Genomic DNA, 18775 nt, shown 5'->3' on the forward strand with positions numbered 1-18775 from the left:
TTTGTTATATTGCTGGGTTTCCTTCCAGTTTCCCCCCGGTGTCCCTTTTATCTGGCTGGAATAGCTATTGGTGCAGCCTTCCTTGTGCTTCGAGAGAAGACAAGTCTCCTGTGCAGGAGGACAAGGACTAATGGTCCTTGCTGTGGGATTGAGAGCTGGAGGACAGCTCTTCTCCTGGCTCTATAAAGAAGACTCAGATCACCATGTGGCTGCCCATATATGCTGATTCTCACGTCTCAAAGAGCTGAGCACCACAATGAAGCACAAACAGTCCAAACGCTTCTGTTGTTTGCTTGTACATGGGTCAAATTAAATACATAAGGGTGGGAAGACATATTGAGGGAGGATTGTGGCTGCAGGAGACAGAAGTTACTCTGTCCAGAAAATGTCAGCATGCTGAGAGACAATGGAGCCTAACAGCTGCTGTGCCTGAGCACCCCAGGGCAGGCTCTGGCGTTCGGACAGTCTTGGTGCCTCTGGACCACATCCCACTGCTTAGCAGTGCAACCCCACCATGTTCAGACAAATCTGAACATGAGGAAGGGGCCCAGATTTGACCCTTGCAGTGGACTACAGGACTGGAAGAGCTAACTTTCAGAAGCATCATGTCTATGTTGATGGGAGGGTACCAAGAGACTATCTCCCTTTTTGGCATCTCCAGATGCACCCAGCAATCTATAGCATGGGATCTGAAGTAACTTATGAGCGAGGTTAGTCCTTTTCATACACCATGGTAACCTGGGTTTAATAAATTAAACTTTTCCCAGGACTTATTGGAAATAAGCAACACAGGACATGATGTGCAGCCCCGTACAGTTAGGGCAGTGCCTGCATCACCACTTAGTCTTTTAGTACCTCACCACCCACTCACCACTTCAATGCTTAGCTCTTTCTGGACAATTTTCTAGATTTCCTAAGCCTCAGTCTACACTGGACTCCAGAAATCATGAGCCACAGCTGACTAAAATGAGGGCTAGAATTATTGAAACTCATTGCCAAGTTTTAACAGGTTATATTGAACTAGCTTTTTGGCTGCCTCCACTTTCACACCTAATCAATAGACTCTCATGGAAACCCTCCAGAGCTCTCCTTAATTTTGGTTATTTGCAAATCCTTGAGCATGTGAGCAATCATCTGGGAAGCAGTGACATGCAGAGTCAGCCTTATGAACGGCTTTTTACAGAAATAGGCTCAGAACCAAAGGAGTTGCTTGTTCTCTCTACCCTGACATCATTGTGCATCTCCCTTCTGCTTCCCTGCCCCATTGCTACACATAGCCTATGTTGCAATCATTCAATGAAAGATCACAAATCTGTGCGTAGTGGCAATACTACCGGCAGGTTCTGTGCAAATCAAATGCTCTTTCCCAGTCTCAAATCACCAGGCTTGATAAGGCATTCGTGCTGCATAGTCCTTTAACTATATTAACTGCAATGCATTTCATATTCAGGACACGTGCAGCAGTTCTGTACCTAGGAAGTCTCTAACCTGTGTTTGTTAGTTCATGGATGAAAGGTGACCACTGAAAACCATCCAGTTCATGTTGCCAACACATCAGCTACATTAAGATCTTTAGTCAAAGCTGTTGGAAAGTCAGACTTGCTATCTCACAAGAAATTACAGTGATCTGAAATGTTGAGTTTTTCCAGTTCTCCCCGAGAAAATACTTGTGATGTTCCTAAACCAAAACATGATTCAAAGGAATTCCTGAGTAAAACTGAAGGATGAATTTCACCACTGGAATTCAGATATGCAGAGGACAAAAATCCACAAAATTCGTTTCAATATCACTTGGTAGCTGCAAACGCTTTGAAAGAATGCAGCTTCAGGATCATCTCAAGGAGGAGATGACCCTGCAGCCAGGCAGTACAGGTCTAGCAACTGAGCTAGCCCTCCTCTGCACACAGTGTCAGCAAATGGTCCACAAGCTTTGGAAATCAAGTTGCCAAAGGGTCTGCCTGGCACCGTAGCCTGGCAGACCTGGGTCACAGCCAGCCCGTGTCATGATGCTCCTTGGAGTCACAGCTTTCATGGCACAACGTCAATCTAAGTAGGCTGTTAAGGACCTGGAAATGAAGCTGGCAGGAAGCCAAAAAGGCCAGATTCAAAACCTTCCTGCCAGAGAGGATTTCACTGCAAGAGCTGAGGAACTGACACATTTCCTTTCAGGTTTTACTTTAAATGGAGACACATTTCCAACAGAAAACTTCCCTCAGGTTCCTTTATTGAAAGGCCTTGGAGCCTGATCCTGCAAACATTTTGACTCACAAATAATTTTCTGGAAGTGTGTAAAGTCACTGTGTTATGCTTTTCCAGCATTAGGTCTCCTTCTACTGCCCATTCGCAGGGCTGACACCAAAGGCAGAGCTCCCTATGGTTGACTCAGCAATGAACCATCTCTCATGGTTCATCTGGCACGTTTGCCTTGTTTGCAGAGTCATAACTAGCGTGCAGTCATGTCACCCCCTTGAAACAACATTCAAGACATGAAGCAGCTGCAGCTACATCTGTGACTACATCTGCATGAAAAAACATATGCTGGTTACTTACAGCATATTCAAACTGCAGATTAAAATCCCGGTTGTTTGCTTGAAGTTGTCTCTCTTCCTCTGTAAAGAAGAAGAAACACATCAGACATGCCTGAAGGTAAGCAGAGTCAATACAGATATGAATGAAGCATCAGAAAACAAAAGCAGAGCTGCTAGATGGTAATATCACCAGGAATCTGTGCTCTGGGCTAACCACCCCATGTCAGGGAATTGAAGAGGCTGGTGACACTGACAGAGCAGCACTGTGGATTGGTACCATAGCACTCTAAGCCCATACTCCAAGTCTCCTCTGCCCGCAACCCACTGCAATGCCAGCACTGGTTTTACAGGTTGTTCATCTTCTCCTGGGTAAGAGTTACCACTTAACTAGTGGTGCTCACTGTTCCTGCCCTGCTCCATCTCTTCCCCCTGAAGTCTGTGGGGCTGTTGCCATCAGCCTACTGTTAGTGCCCTGCCTCCAGTACAAGTGCATCTCATAGCATCACCCCACAGGTGGGACATCACCACCATAGCTATCATGAAATCAAAAGCTACTGGAAGGGATTTCAAAAGGTCATCATATCTATCCTCTGCCTCAAGACAGGGTCATGCCTGTCGCTCCCAACAAATGTCCTAGAAAGCTCCATTGATGGCTGTTCTTCAGACTGCTGATTACAGGGCTGCAGTGTCCTTCGCTTGGGAGAGGTTTGTCCCCATTATCTGACATAAAACTCATTACTTCAATTTAAACAAATTATATCTTCTCCTGAGATGGTCAACAGTGTTCTTCTGTTCCCCTTCAGTTCCTTGTTCTACTTGCCAAGGACACAGAGCACAGACGAGTTCATTATATATTGAAGGCTGTTATGCCTTACTGTAGTCTTCTCTTCCCAAGGGTAAGCAATTCCAGTTTCTTCAGCCATTTCTTATGGGTCAGTCTGTCACAAGTAGCATCCCTCTTGCTGCTTTCAAGTGGGCTGCCCAGCTAGTTCACCTCATTCTGGACACGCAGTGGCCAAAATGGGCCATAGTTTGCAGCTGAGGCCTTACCAAAGCTGATTGGAACACAAGGGACACTCCACCTATCTTGTAGACAATACATACTTGACATAGGAATTCACCTAGAAGTAATTGAAAATAAAAACCTTATGCACCACCAGCACGCAGCTGACAGCGTTCCAGAGTGTGATCCATTTTGGCAGATCCTTTCTGGCAGAGCCGATGCCTCATCAGGCAATGCAAATCTTTCATTTGTCCTGGCTGAACTGCATCCAAATTTTTTCAGGCTATTTCTCCAACTAGTCAATTCTAATCCTATCTTTCAGTGTGCTTGTAGCTCCTGCCAGCGTGGTGCCATTTGCAGATTTACTGTGTTCTTTATTCTGCCAGCCAAGATGTAGAAGAAAATATTGAATACCAGACTCAGGACACATCCCTGATGAATCTCTCAAGTTTCATAATCAGTCATTGATAACTATTGTCAGTGTATTTTTTTTCTGAAAAGCCTGGCACTCACTGTATGGTGATTTTATCTTGAGCATGTATCTCCAGTTTACTTGTAAAAATGCCATAAGTGGCAGTCAAGATACATGACAGCTATCTCAGGCTTTTTCACTAGCCCTCTGGCTACCACTAATACAGAATTAATTTTGGTTTGATGCAGTTTTTCAGGACTGCTGACTGTTAATCATCTTTTCCCCACACACACACTTCTAGTTACTTTGAAGTGGTTTGCTGGATTGTTTCAACCTTTACCCAAGAAATGAAGCCAATATATCTATAATCGCTCAGCTTTTCTTTTTCCCCTGTTTCATGATAGATGCTATGCTTTCTCTTTTCCCAGTCTTCTGAACTCTGCCTGTCTGTGCACCAGAAACTCTCAAAGGCAGCATTGCTCCAGGCCATGCTCTACTTTGCCTAGCCAACACATTCCCTCTCTGTTCCCAAAACCTCTCCCTTTCTCCTCTGTTTCTGGCAACTGTTATGTTAGATGTCTAAAGAACCCCCCAAACCAGACTTCTTAGCATTATTTGCTAGGCTTTTTTCACTGAGTAGCAGACATAAACCATTTTTGATCTCCCTCTTCATAGAAGGGTTACAGAACCCCAGAGATCCCAACTCTTACAGAACAAATTTTATTGCCCTTTATGTCCTTGATAGCTTTTTCTCGCTTTGAGCCTTTGCCACACAGTTTGTGCTGGATAAAACAAGCTGCTTTGCACCTTCTAGAGGTATTTTTCCTCTGCCTGAAGTGGAGGAGCTTGTTGATTTTGCCATTTCACTCACCCTTCTGAGCCTTTCCCTGAAGGATGATAACTTAAACCTGTGCCCTTAATGTCAATTATTTAAGGAAACGACAGCTCTGCTTAATTCTCCCTCCACCCCAGGTTTCCTTCACCTGAGATCTCCGTTACTAGTTCTTCGTATTTACTGAAGATTTCCTTCTTAAAGTCCATTTTAAACACGTTGCTATTGTCACTTTTTCCTAAGTATCATACCATCATGTCATAATCATTCCCGTTTACACTCCCTCCTGCTTTCACAGGACCAGCCAGCTCCTCCCTGTTGGAGGGAATCAGTTCTGGAACAGCCTCCTCTCTTGCTCCAAAACATTACCCACCTCTGCACCAAAACACTGTGCCAGCTGAACAGGTCGTGTTCCCCTACGCTCCTCTCCAACTCTGCCTCTGCATAGCTAGAATTCTTCATTTGCCACCATGCCCTGTCTCTCAGAAAACTATATATATATTTTTTTTTTTTTTTTTTCACAAAAGACTGCCCTTCTTGGTTTTCTATGCCTGTGTTCTTTACCCTTGTGACATTACTCAGAGATCTGCAATTTGTTCATCTCCTTCACACTGGATCTCAGAGTACGCAGACATACAAGGAAAACCTCTGTTACCCTTCCAGAACAAGCTTTATTCTTTTCTATTAATATTCCAGCCTCATGAGTTATCCCAGCACGTGTCTATTACACCTATTAAATGATATGTTAAGACATCTAGTTCTCCCTGTTTATCCACTCTTGCATTAGCAAGCATCTAAGCTATTCAGTGCATTGAACTGCTATCCCTCCTCCTTTCCCTCCAGTAACCCTGTAAATAACACAGCATCCCTAATTTTTAAGCACTTTTTCAGATCACCATTTTTTTTGTCTCTGTCTGTGGGCTGTTTTCATCAAGTCCTCTAATTACTAATGTAAAGCTATGTTAGCAGGTAAATGTGCTTTTCCCTTTCTTCAGGCACATCTAGCTGTGTCGGGCATTTTTCAATCAGCTCCTGTCTACCCCAACTGGATGATTCAGACCAACCACCGAGGCTTCATTCAAGACCCTCAAAGTGCTTAACCCTTCACTGCTTTCCTCGGACACATTTTTCTCATCTTTCACAATGGGGAGAACAATGTACAGAGAGATCAGAGTAACTTCTTTGGTGTCCCAGAGGAAAACAGAAGCAGAGCTCAAGAGGTCCAGGCTTGCAGGGCTTCAACTATTGTGTTATGTGCCCCTTCAGGAATTTTCCTGAGAGCAACCAGTACTATCAAAGCAGACGAAAGATAAAGCTATTTGTTAAAAACAGAACTTCCCAACACTCGCACATTTCCTCTCATACAGTAAGTGCTACTCTTATGCCCTCCCCAGGGGCTCTGAGTCTAGTCCTGGAATAAATGCCACAGAAAAGATAAATGGCTTTAATGTAAATAGGAATAGATGACAAAGCTTGAAAACCTACTGGGCTACAGAGGCACGCTCGCAGAGCCCATGCTGGTCCTGGGAAGGGGGAAGCGGCAGGCAGGGGCAGAGCTGTTTGCATGCTCCATGCGCTTTTGTGGAGCAGGGCAAGCAAGCCAAAGCCCTGCAGCAACCCTGAAACGAAAGGCTGAACACCCGCGAGGGACGACATCGTCCGTGCTGCTCACAGCCAGCCAGTCTGCCCAGCTGCCTCGCCAGAAGGAGCCATGGAAATGCATGATGGATGGAGAGGCACGAAGACATCCAGAACTGCTAACCTGGGCTGCAGCCCCTTGGGTACCTATTCCCTTGCCAGCACATGAGACACAGGGCACATGGCAGAGCCTGGGGGTCACACAGCAGCTTCTGAGAGGCTCTAAAGTCCTCAGTGACTTTCTGGTTTTTGCAGGCAGGGCAGCCCTCGAGGGGACTGTGCACAGAAACAGAAATCCAAGTGCTGCTGGCAGCAGCTGGACATGCTGCGAGCTCCTTTGCTCTTCCCAGGGCTCACTGGGGAGTGAGGAGCCGCCCCCCCTTCCTCAGCCTGCCCCCAGGGTCTGTGCAGCCAGGGAAGAGGCACCTGACACCTGCCTTTGAATTCAAGGGTCTCAAATGCTCCTAGAAAGAAACCATGCGTGTATCTGCTCCAGTGAGGAAAGGAGCCTGGCTTCTCACCACGGTGAGAGATGCACTCTGCACGAGGAATGGCTTTTATGTGAGTCACACAAATAGCTGCAAACAGCTTAGGGATGGCACAGAAACATGAAACAGATGTGAAGCAGAACAGCAAATGAAACTCACTCAAGGCATTGCCCTCCTGTGCCTGTCCATGTGGTACCGAAAGGCAGGTTTTCTAAGAACAACCCATTTCTGAAGGCCCCAGATAGCTATGAACCTGGTTCAAAACTGAATGGAAAGTCTCTGGCCTGCCATAGCCATCCATCCCTCTCAGAGGTGGTGACCTTAAGGCTGAAATAGAAGGCTAATTTCTAGTGGCAAGATTTCCATTTTCCTTACTGGATAACAGCAAATACCTTTGGCTAAAGCAAGAACAACCACAACAAATTGCAAAGGATGCCTCATCTAACAACATCAGCAAGCAGAACTTTGTGCTCTGGCTACACCAAAGGAGAGCCACCACTGACACATGCACAGGGCAACTCTGCCTCAGTGGTTTTATTTTTACCAACAGAGGACCATGAGGTCCTACTATTATGCCTCCTAAACCAGCAGTTCTCAACTATCACAGGCCAGACAGCTCTTATTTGTTTCTGGAACTGTTTGGACAGAAATGAAGCCTCTTGGATGATCACAATAAATGAAAAGTTAGGGAAAGTCAAGCATTACACCAGCTTTGCCTGGAACCCACAGCTCAGGGTATTTTGGCTGTAGATCCAAGCACGCATGTCTTATCATGCCCTGTTGATTCTGAAAGCATTGAAGAAAAAGGGAGGGGAAAGCTGAAGGGCTATCAGATGAGAAGTTTTTAATTTCTTGAAACTTTTTTATATCTTTAAGCAACTCAAACTTTCTGCTTCTGCAAACTGCAGTCACAAATCACTGGAAAGAAGGAATGGGATTTGTGCTCCAAGTTATCATTTCACTGCCACTGAAAACTATTTTAAATTATTCATCAGTGGAAACTCAGCGTACATAAATATGGCTTAGTGCCCAGTTCTTGGCCTAACCACTGAGACCAAGTCACTGGGGAAGTGGCTGTTTTCTCAGGCAGACAGATTTAGGTGGTAAACCACAGAATAACATCTGTATTTAATAAAATTAAACCCATGCCAAAAAATCAGCTATAAATGTAACTGGCCAGCCCACCAGCCTTCTCCATTTAGGACTGCTGCATGGAAAAGTCTTGCAAAAGGTTAGATTCAAGATCTGGTCAGACAGCCTGGAAATTTGTTTCTCATTTATACTAAGGAGCATGTGCCAAGAGCAATGCTTTCAACTGGCTGTTGGAAAAGTTTTGTAGATATTAGGTTTTGTGGCTCCAAGAAACAGGAGGTTAAGACCTGCCTGGTTTTGCCAAGTCATATACAAACTAGGGCCTAATACCTCATGCATGAAACGAACAGAGCCCAATTAGGGGAGTGCTGGCGTAACTAAGCCTGACAACAGAACAGAGACAACATAAGCTCTGTAAAAATAATCATCTCTACTCCACCCTTTAAACAAGCGACCTCGAGAGCACAAATGCTGCCCTGGACCAGCTACAAAGAGTGGCATCCAGGAGCTGGGCTCATCTCCCCAGCTTCCCTTGCAGAGTGGCTCTTAGCAAAGCTATGAACCTTACCAATACCAAGTTGTGAAAGCTGTAACATGGTTATTCTGCTCCCAAGGGCACATATCTGACCTTCCTGAGCCTGTCCTTCAGGCAGCGGTGATTCAGGCCTCCCCTGCAACAGACTATAAGCAGTCTCAGAAGACCTGCACCAGTTGCAGTACATTCTTTGCTTCAGATCTCACAATGCGCCTCCTTCCCCCTGTTCCATCTGCCCCTCGACTTTTATTGACCCTGCTTTTGGGCACCTCATCATCACTGCGTGACCCAGCTTTTGGTATCACCTCTCAGCAATGGCACAAGTGCCACCTCGCATCCAGCGCACAGGAGATCACCCATTTTTTTTCACAGGCAGAGAAATCCTAGCCCTTATTTCTGGTCTTTGCTGGACTGTTATTCTCACAGCACAAGTAACTGAAATATGTCACGGTGCGTTGATACCGCTATCCTCCCCCCAAAAAAGAGAATTACAGTGTTCATTGAAGGCAACTCCATGGGAGAGGGCAAGGCACTGTATACTGTATTAGGCAACTAAAATCGCTGCTCCTAGGGAGGTTATTATACAAGCTATTAGCCAAAATCTCCTTTCACCTTAAAGCAATAAATGCTCCTTTTTGAAATCATGAGAGATGAAGGAACCATGCAACAAGTTACTCGATTTGCAGGCACTGTACTGGGGCAGAGTCCCTACTATTGGGTTAAAGAGAACAGGATTATATTTTATAGCAGCAGTATCGCAGGATTTCACATTCACAATACGGCAGTGCCTTGCTGGGATCAGAGCTGCACCAAGTGAACTCTACCCAAAACCAAAGCCAGGGATCTTTACCCAACAAGCTCAACATTTAATACAGATCAGAGGCTACGTGGGTGAAGGGAAGAGTCATACAACAGGTCTGAGGCTCACACTGGTTAAATATTTACATTTCACAGCCAGTCTGGGACTCAGACAAAAGCCGAACCCTCATTACCCGAGGGTCAACCCAACGCTGTAACCTGCCTGGTGCTGGTGTGCCAGCTGCTCTGCGGCAGAAAAGCGAAGCCCATCCCTGCCCTGAACCGCAGCCAGAGCCTGGCAGGGTGCAGCGAGCGTGGCTGGGGCAGGAGGAGCGGTGAGAACCTGGTGGGATGGAAACAGGGAAGGGGAAGGTCACAGCCAAGCCCTGTTCGGAGCAGGAACATGCCCAGCTGCCTGGCAAACGAATGTGTTTTTTTATTATTGACTCAGAAGAGGGGCTCTCCCGGGCTCCATGTTACAAAACTGCACATTTTCAATGTGTAGATGCCCCTTCCTTTACGGAGCCTCTCTGGCTGCTGTGGCTGGAGAGGATTTATGCTGGCAATCACATGCATTTTCATCTCTGAAATGGACTAGCTTGTACTGAGTTTGAGGATTTAATTAAAAAAAAAAAAAACAAACTGCAGCAAGGCCATTCAGTTATACCACCATAAATGGGTTTAGCCCTATTCCCTCCTGCCTGTTCCTCCATTATCAAATAAAGAACTTCTTTATCATGTCTTTTTGCCTCAAAAGAACAAGAATCCTCCTTCCTCCGGAAGAAATCAAATGCAAGAAATACACTTTTGTGCTCATGGATTGTGTCTTTTGTGCCTGGTACTGAGCTTAGCCTCCTGCTAGCACTAAACAAACACTACATGGCAACTGGAATTTCCCACACAGGTAAAACATTTCATATGTTCCTGGTATTAATTCAAAATGATTTTTTTTTTCTGGCATCACTAACAGAGGGCCCACTTAGGAGATAGACTGACATATCTCCATTTTCATACAGCAGATGCAAGGTCTGAAATCAAAAATCTTGAGGGTGAACTGGAATTATTTCTGCCTCAGGTCCAGTAAATCTTTAGTATGAAGATAAAGTTCAGTATTAGATCCTGCCCTTTTCTAAAAGCAATATTTGATATTATCACCATAAGGAGAGAGAAAACAAGAAAAGAGAGCTCTAAAAGGATGCCTCAGATTTGCCCAGCATGTACAATGCTCGTGGTCAAACAGCACTTTTGGGACACAGGCCTGCAAGAAGTGCTAGATAACCTTAAAATAGAAAATACTCCCTTTTATGTTATTCTGGGAAGGAACAGAGGCTGCCTTGTCTCTCCCTTTCCCCATCTCCTGCAATAATACCAGTTCTGGTTTTCCTTGGCTTCCTCCTCCCGGCCATGTCTCACCCACCTGCCTTGGCTCTGAGCAAGGGGTGGGGACTCACCATGTCTCAGAAATGCCTTGCAACAGTTTATTTCTCAAGAAGCATCTACCTCTTTTCATGTTTGTTTTCAGTCTACTTCAGAATGAAAGTATGCATTTTTCAAATATATTAGCAGTGGAAATTCTGTCTCTTCTTCATTTTAGAAAACTTTGATTTTCAAAATATTATTTTTTCAAATTTGATTTAGACTTTTATATCACTTTGTATGCTGTTTTTTGTAATAGTAGTTCACAATATTTTGACCCATATCAACATGCCAAGTAAAGCAGCTGAAATCGTAATTTATTTTTATTTTAAAAACTAGTCTGACAGTGACTGCCTGGCACACATAATTTCCTTTACTAGAAAACAGTGTCTCCTAGACTTGCTGGTAATGCCACAGCTTGACACAGTTGCACATGTTGTTAATAACAGTGATATACAGTGATATACAGTGATAGGAAGTGATGTAAAAATCATAAAAATAAATACAGCTCTGAAACAAACTTTGAGAAGTTTTTCAATTCACGGTTATTTCCCTCATGGGAAATTATGTAAAAATAAATATATTTTTCATACTCAATGTCTGTTGTGGTAAGACATTTCCTATCAGATCGAATGGGAGTCCCAGAAGGCAGCCAAGCTTTATGTCTGTAGGGCCAGTCTTGGATGGCTTTCTCTATAGGGAGCTGCTCTGCCCGGAGCCTGACTGCTCAAAAACCAGCTTCCCTGGAGAGCAGGCTGTCCCTAGCAGCAAGAAGGAAAACCCAATGGAGCTTTCCAAAAGCCCAAGCTCAATTTATATCCTTCTTCTTCCTTTCACAGTGCCCATAGGCTGGGATTTATGGAGACGAAGCTGCAGCAATGGCTGGTCTTGCCATCGGCTGGAAGCACACACCTTGGGATAAGCTTATTTGTGTAAATGAGTTCTCCCTGTTCCCTATTTCTGTTCGTTTCATAGATAGCACTTGACCATCCCCATCATCAAGGTACGAAGCTCCAGTGCTGAATTAAGCTGCCATAGGATCAAGGCAGTGAGCAGAGATAATCCACATTTATCAGCCATCACCAAGGCATGATCCTTATTTCTTCCCACATGCTCTATGAATGAAAGTGTCCTCATTCCTTTCTGTTTTATCAATGTTCATTGTAGGTTAAACTTCAGCATAAAACACCTCAAGCATCCCTTCCACAGAAACACTACTGCTGCTTATCTAAGCGATGTACTTCCCCACTTTGGCTTGAAGAGCTTCACTAGGGTTTGGTCATCAAGGAACTGGTTTCCTCCAACAGTCTTTGTGTGTTTGATGTGACACTACTCAGCTCTGTGAAGCTGAGTTTTAGTTGCACCTCTGATTCCTTGTATAAAGAATATAAAACTATAAAAGACTGACTCTTATCTCAGAGAAATTTAGACCATGTAAACTGTCTTGTTAAACTATCCTGAAAAATCTCTCCTAATTTTGCCTGCATCTCAGTCATGTCTTGCTGGGAAGAAACAGCAAAATATTACTGGTTCTCATGGGAGCAATCCTGATCCCAGTTTCAGCAGCTGATGCCTGAGGTAATCCATTCCTTCCCATGAAAGTCATACCACGAGCATGGCTCTTCAGTAAGGTGAACTGTCATCCAGCTTTGTTTCTGGAATGGAAATTTGGTCTTTCCATAAGCAGTACTGTCCCTCTGAGATGAGTGCATGGGGTGTTCCCCGAAGAGCCTCGTCTGCTCTCAGGCAGCACAGTCCTACGGACTTCTCCAAATACAAAGGCTTATAAACTGCTGGATTAAAATAACACTTCAACCCTGGCATTTACACCAGTGAAATGTTTGCAAGGAGCAATCATAGCCCTTTCAGCTTTTGGGCTGCATGGCAAAAGAATTAAAAATAAAAGGGGAGGAAAAGCTCTTTTAGCTTCCTGTTATGGAAGCTCCTCATTCCCTTATCACCCCAGTTTCCTTTATCCTTCTCTGAACTTCCTCCAGTTTGAATTCATTAGTTTTGAACTGGTGATCAAAAGCACATAAAATGTGAAAATAAATTATTTTTCCCTATAAAGTATGTTCCTTTATATCTAGAAAGATCTGAGTTTCTTAGACACTTGGTTGAAGGGGGGGGCAAACACTGCTCTGCTAGAACCCAGATACAGGGCCATGCAAAACACAAAATTTTCCTAATATAGCAACATAATCTTTTTGATAATCAGAACAACTACTGCTCTACAAGTGGGGATGTCCTGGGTGGACGGTGGCTCACAGAGAAGCCTGTGCTCCCTCATCTCCAAAGCCAAGATGGAGAAAGAGACCTCGGGCTGGCAGAGATCCTTCCCCGGGAGCAATCACAACCTCCTCTCCTGGGACTATCAGAGCAGCAAACGGATGCCCCTGTCTTAACAGCAGTGCTCACAGTCTGCCCTGCACCAGGAAGGGGAAACAGCAGCACAATTGCAAAAATAAACCCTTGGGAAAAAGCTATTCAGTCTTCTGAGCTCAGAGAGGTTGGGAAAAAAATAATTTCATGTCAAAATACGAGTAGGGCACTAATCTCTGCATTCATCAAATACAGGGAGGAACACCCTGGAAAGGAAAGGCTAATGACTTTCCCTCTTCACAGTGTCTGCGGACCTGGATCCCTGACCAGAGATTGTACCCTGGGCGTGGAGGTGAAGTGATAAAACACGAGACTCAGTTCAGTGTCTCCTGGTGCAAAGCCTGATGAAGATGCACCCTAAGATGCTGTAGGAAGCTGGCCCACTTTAAGGATATGCTAGTAGCCCTCCTGCTGGGCTTCTTCCAAGCATTTGTCTCTGCAGGGATTTCTGCTGCAAAATCCAGTGAGGATTTTGCTGCAGAGGATGGTTGCTCCCTATCTCCACACCCGTTTATTTGGGTGCCACATGGAGCTCACAGGGAGGGAATTATGTAGGCTCTGGTTTCTCCTCCAAGGTTAGCATTCCCCTCAGCAGCTTTTGGGGTGCTCTCAGAGTGCATCTCTATACTTTGCTCTTCTTCCTACCTCTCATTGAAGGGAACATCCGGGCCATTGCCTTTAACACATTTCATCATCAAAAGACTGCATCAGACCTTCACACTAACTTGCTTCTGGCATATTTTATAAACTGCTTGGGGGAGGGCACTGTGCGTTGCTCATCCACGCACTCCTGCAAAAGATCCTTGTAGAAAAGACACCAAAACCCAACTTCCCCAAGCCAGTCATGTGCCATGACAGAGCACAAACTTTGCAGCTTGTTCTCTTTCAGATGTTCCCCGGTTCACTGGCACACAGTCCACAGCACTCCCCCAACATAATTTTGAAATGCAGGAAAAGTGAAGAAAGAGTGCCGTCCTCCACCTGCTCTGCAGGTGTAAGACATGCTCCCAAGCGTGCTCTCAAGGGCTCGCACGTGTCCTGTATTTACATTCCTTAGGTTGTCACTCGTGACAATGGCTTTACCAGACCACACTCACCTTTCAGTTTCTTCTTTCCAAATTTTAATCCAAATAGAGACATCCCAAAACTTTATTTTAGTCCAACTCCATGGAACTTCTGCAAGAGAAAAGAGAAGGTAATTCACAAAGGGGGTTTCTAGTCCTGCAGCATGACAAGATGCAGCGCATATACATGTAATTCCGTGCCTGTAAAATGGGAGAACCAAACTCCGAAGCACCGTGGCCAACAGCTACAGTTGATCACATAGCGTGTTTTAAAATGCAAAACCATCTCATGTTGGCAAGTTGCACTGCATCAGTGCGGGCTACCTTACCTTGCACATTTTGATTTGTTCATCTCCTCACGTGGTACAAAAAAGGGGATGGTGGAGGAGAGACTGAAAAGGACGTTCCTGCTACCTTGGCCTGTATGAAAAGCAGAAATACACACAGGGCTTGTACTTAAGGTACAGAGGAACTGTGTGACTACCCAGAGCAAGACCAGCCTCCCTGAAGAGGAGGAAGCAACAGGAAACACTGGTTCTGTGCTCGACATGTGCTGGTGGTCTGCTGGTCGCCCTCTGTGTTAGGGGTGGACTAGCCTGTATGGCTCTGAGTAAAACTTCTCCCTGCTGGCTGCAAACTTCCTGGCCCGAAAGCCGAGCACCAGAAATGCATTTAAGGCACTGAATATATCTTGATATGCAGAGGAATTGACCATTAAATAAAATCATATCAAAACCTGTCAGTAATGAAACTTTTGGTGTTCCAAGCATCAGATACGTTATTTAAAGGACTTAATGGTGATGTTGGTGCTGACAGCCTGCGAAGATCTGTGAGCATGGGAAGAGTCGGCACTGCCCGGTATGCCTGGCTGACTGGGAGCCTGAATCAACTGTGTTGTACCAGTTGCTGAACTGGCCAGTGGAGCCAAGCTGAGACATTTGACATAATCTATCTAGAACAAGTTTTCTCGGTGACAGAATGAAGTTTTTGCACTTTATCTTATGCTATCTGTGCAGAGCAAGGGTGTCTAAGGAGACAAGTATAGCAAATTTATTGTATTTTGGAAACACGCAAATGCAAATGCAGCCTATGCCACTGCCCAAATGCAGCCTGATACAACATCACCAGGCTGTGCCCAGTGCAAGCTAGGGCTTCGCGTCTTTTCAGAAAACGAAGGTAAACTTTAAGGAAAACTCTACAATCACTGCATAGGTCGAGCATTTCTGTGCAGATCTCTATTCCAGATGCCAAAGCAAAGCTATATTTAGCAGCTGCAATTCAATGAGCCTGAGATAACGCAAAGAGCAGCAGGTAAACGCCAGCCAGCCAGCTAAGTGCTGCACACCCTGAGCGCGGCGCAGCCGCAGCACGGTGCTCCCTGCCGCTCACCGCGGTGTTTGGGAACCCCTCTGAGCCCACTGTGCTTGAAAGAGATCCTTTTTCTCTTCACTCATGTGGATCCAGTTGTTTCTTCTCACCAGAACAAATGCTTTGGCAACACGTCTCCCCAGAATTTCCTTGGTCCATGGGGCTAAACCACTTAAAGTTACAATATTCAATGTCACAACATAAAGCTTTCTCAACCTTGCCGACCAACCTTACTTTCCATCCCTAACTGACCTGAGTCTATCATTTTGAACATATTACTTCCATGTTTTAGAATTACTATTATGTCTTACAAAACCCTCCTAACTAGGACTGAGAACTCCCCATAAATGGGTGGGAGGAGCGAGACCTGCCACCCACACACCCAGAGGTACAGTCCTCAGATTTCTTAGAGCATCAGGAGCCACAGGTCTGACAGCCACAGTCCACTGGCAGCACAAGGAAGGATTCAAAAAGTTGGCTGGTTGTAATCATCATATGGCTATACTGCTGAACTCTGGATTTTGCTGTATTTGCCAAACATTTTAGAAAGACTGTCTGCAACTACTAAATCTCTCCCAGCTGTGTACTCAATTGACAAGGCATATAATTTCAGCAGAGGGAAAAAAAGGATGTTTATATATGTGGGGAAGCAGAGAAGAGAGGCTGGTTATAAGCCTTCTTTCAGCAGCAGTAACATGAAACAAACAATGGAGTTAAGATTCGCGTCTCACAAAAAAACCTCTGAAACCTCCTTCAGCTCTGACACATGGCTTTTGTTAATTACTGTGATTCTTTAATCACTGGTTTCTGGTGTGACTGCAGTATGACAAGAAGACTGTAACAATACACTATTTTGGCATGGAGGGCATCTTTAATTCCTTCAGCTTCTCGGTGCATTTGACGAGGATTGCATTCATTGAGCATCTTCACTCAGCAGCTAATTTAAGTTACCATCATGGCCAGCACAAATATCCTTACAGGCTCACCATTCCCATAAAACCTTGTCTTTTAGGGCAGATGTGGGTGATAACTTTGCCATATCCATTTGTACCAATTACCTCTCCAGTACATCATTTCCACCATACAGATACTTACTTAGTTAAAGCCCAGGAGTTATGAATCCTTCCCAAGCTGACCTGATCCTTTATGCAAAACTCAGTTCCTGGCTTGCCCAAACCGCAATGTCATTTGAGAATGTGTCAGTATTCAATGGGCACACACAAAATGGCATTAAGGGCTTGACACACCCCTATTGCACTGAGGTGCACCCTTTATTTTCATAATAATACAAATATCTTCCTTTACTGCTTTGTTATTGACTCACACATCTAATCCTGATACTCCTTTACCTAGCAAGCCACTCTCATGCTGGCTATAGCTTCTGTGTGTGCCTGCCTGCTCATAGCCCAGTTCGTGCCAGTACACCTTCATGCTTCCAGGTGTCTGTTTTCAGTCTGAGAGTTCATTGACCATCGTTTGCAAGTGTGAAAACAAACCTAAGCATATGATGGTGGAGTTGTGCCTTTTGGTGTTGCTCCAGGTACTGCTCCCCTTTGCATCAGTTATACAACTTCTACAGCCAGATACGGTCTCTTGGCTGACCTTAGCTCTGCCTGTCTTTCAGTCCCAGGTCTGTTTCTTGGGGTATTTTGGACTCTCAATCCTACCTGCAGGGTCCAACATCTTTGCACCTGTATCTATCAACTATCTCTCTCAGGGTACTTTTTCCCCCAGATTCCCCCGTAATCAAAATTCATGTCCTTGTTCAGTTTTCTGTATGTATTTCTCTTTTTTTTAAATCTGAGATTCAGTTTCTCTTCCAAAATTGCAGTGATGGGTCTTCAGCTTCATATCACTCACACACACTGCTATGGTTTTAATTTCCCTTTGTGCTGTCTTTCATGTTTCATTTTCATGTGGCATGAAGCCCTTCTCAAATTTGGTAAGACATTTTCACAGCCTGAAGAATTTCACAATTAATTCCTGAATTAACTGAAAACCCATAAAACGCCTGAAAAAGTTCTACAGTCAGAAAAAAGGCAATTTCCTGTTTTCCTTCATTTTCCCTGGCACCAGTTATTTTCAGATGCAAAGTGAAGCACCGCTTCAATCTCCTCAAGTTACCTTCCACAGTCTGTGTCAGACTTTTTTTTGCTGCTCCATTTTCCACTCAATTATTTGGGGTTTTTGTTGGTTTGGTTTTGGTTTTTTTTTTTTTCATTTCTGTTTACTCCCAGTACCCTGTGCTGTTTAGTAATCAACCGGGGCTCACAGCGTTCGAGTAATCATGCAGGTCCAACTCTGCTTAACAGGACACATGTTACTTCCTCATGTTTCCAGAGCCTACAGCAAAAATTATTTAAAGCTCAAATTCTCAGTTCCTCATTTATGGGCATTTGGGGGCATAAGCTACGAATAAATTACCCCTTCTCACTGCAAAAGGCTTTTGTACCTAGGGCTCTAGAAACTGTCTAGCTATGGCTTACACTTATGCAAAGAAAATCCACCTGCTTTATGGCTACTGACAGTTTAATCATGGGCTCTGAGCACTTTAATATCCACAGCAAGAATCTACTTTGACGGGTCTTGAATAGGGAAGGGATGCTTTCCTGCACACCAAGCTCAGCCTTATTTAAGAGACAAGAGCCAGATTTGGCTTGAGAACACAACCGCAAAGCTCCTCCTGCGTGAGGGGCAGGTTGCAATGAGCTACGGCGCATGGAATTTGCAAAGGCTACAGCCTAATCCAAAACCATGGCTCGCTAAGGGCTGTACTGCGAACTGGAGGTGGAGGGAGGCACTTCCCACCACCGCGGTGATGAGTAGCAAAATGAGAAAAGACATGGCACAACTCAGATGAATGGAGAGCAGATGTTGCAGATGGAAAACATGGCTAGTTTCTTGGCCCCGTTTCTTTGGACATAGCTACATGATACATCAGATTCAATGATAAATACGGATTAGAAAATAATTAGTGCTTCTGCTCCCATTACCTTGTTCCCAGATGCTGTGAAATGATCCATGTTAAATACAATCATTTTTGGAAGGGTTATTTTAATCCAGATCATGGGGTGTAGTTTGGTACTGACTGAAATTCCTGCCCAAGCAGTGGTTTCAGGAGATCTGAGGGGGCAACAAATTGTGCTTTAAAACTAGAAACAAGCCGGGGAATTACACAGGAGAACAAGATTTCTCCAGTCAGTTTTGCCACCAAACATA

General features: G+C 44.6%; 1 protein-coding gene across 3 annotated transcripts in view; it reads right to left on the reverse strand.

Moving 5' to 3' along the window:
• LOC104011382 (phospholipid-transporting ATPase ID) overlaps positions 1 to 18775 on the reverse strand; it is a 75459-nt gene that overhangs the window by 54218 nt on the left and 2466 nt on the right. For all 3 annotated transcript variants that reach the window (XM_087777623.1, XM_087777622.1, XM_087777621.1), the window contains 2 exons: positions 14222 to 14300; positions 2551 to 2609 (listed from right to left, as the gene is read on the reverse strand). In XM_087777623.1, coding sequence (XP_087633749.1) covers positions 2551 to 2609; positions 14222 to 14264 — 102 coding nt within the window. In that variant the 5' untranslated portion in view covers positions 14265 to 14300. The remainder of the gene's footprint in view (positions 1 to 2550; positions 2610 to 14221; positions 14301 to 18775) is intronic.

Source organism: Nipponia nippon, unplaced genomic scaffold (genome assembly GCF_047370975.1).
Source record: "Nipponia nippon isolate SJK-2023a ecotype South Korea unplaced genomic scaffold, ASM4737097v1 scaffold_40, whole genome shotgun sequence".
Taxonomy (NCBI): domain Eukaryota; kingdom Metazoa; phylum Chordata; class Aves; order Pelecaniformes; family Threskiornithidae; genus Nipponia; species Nipponia nippon.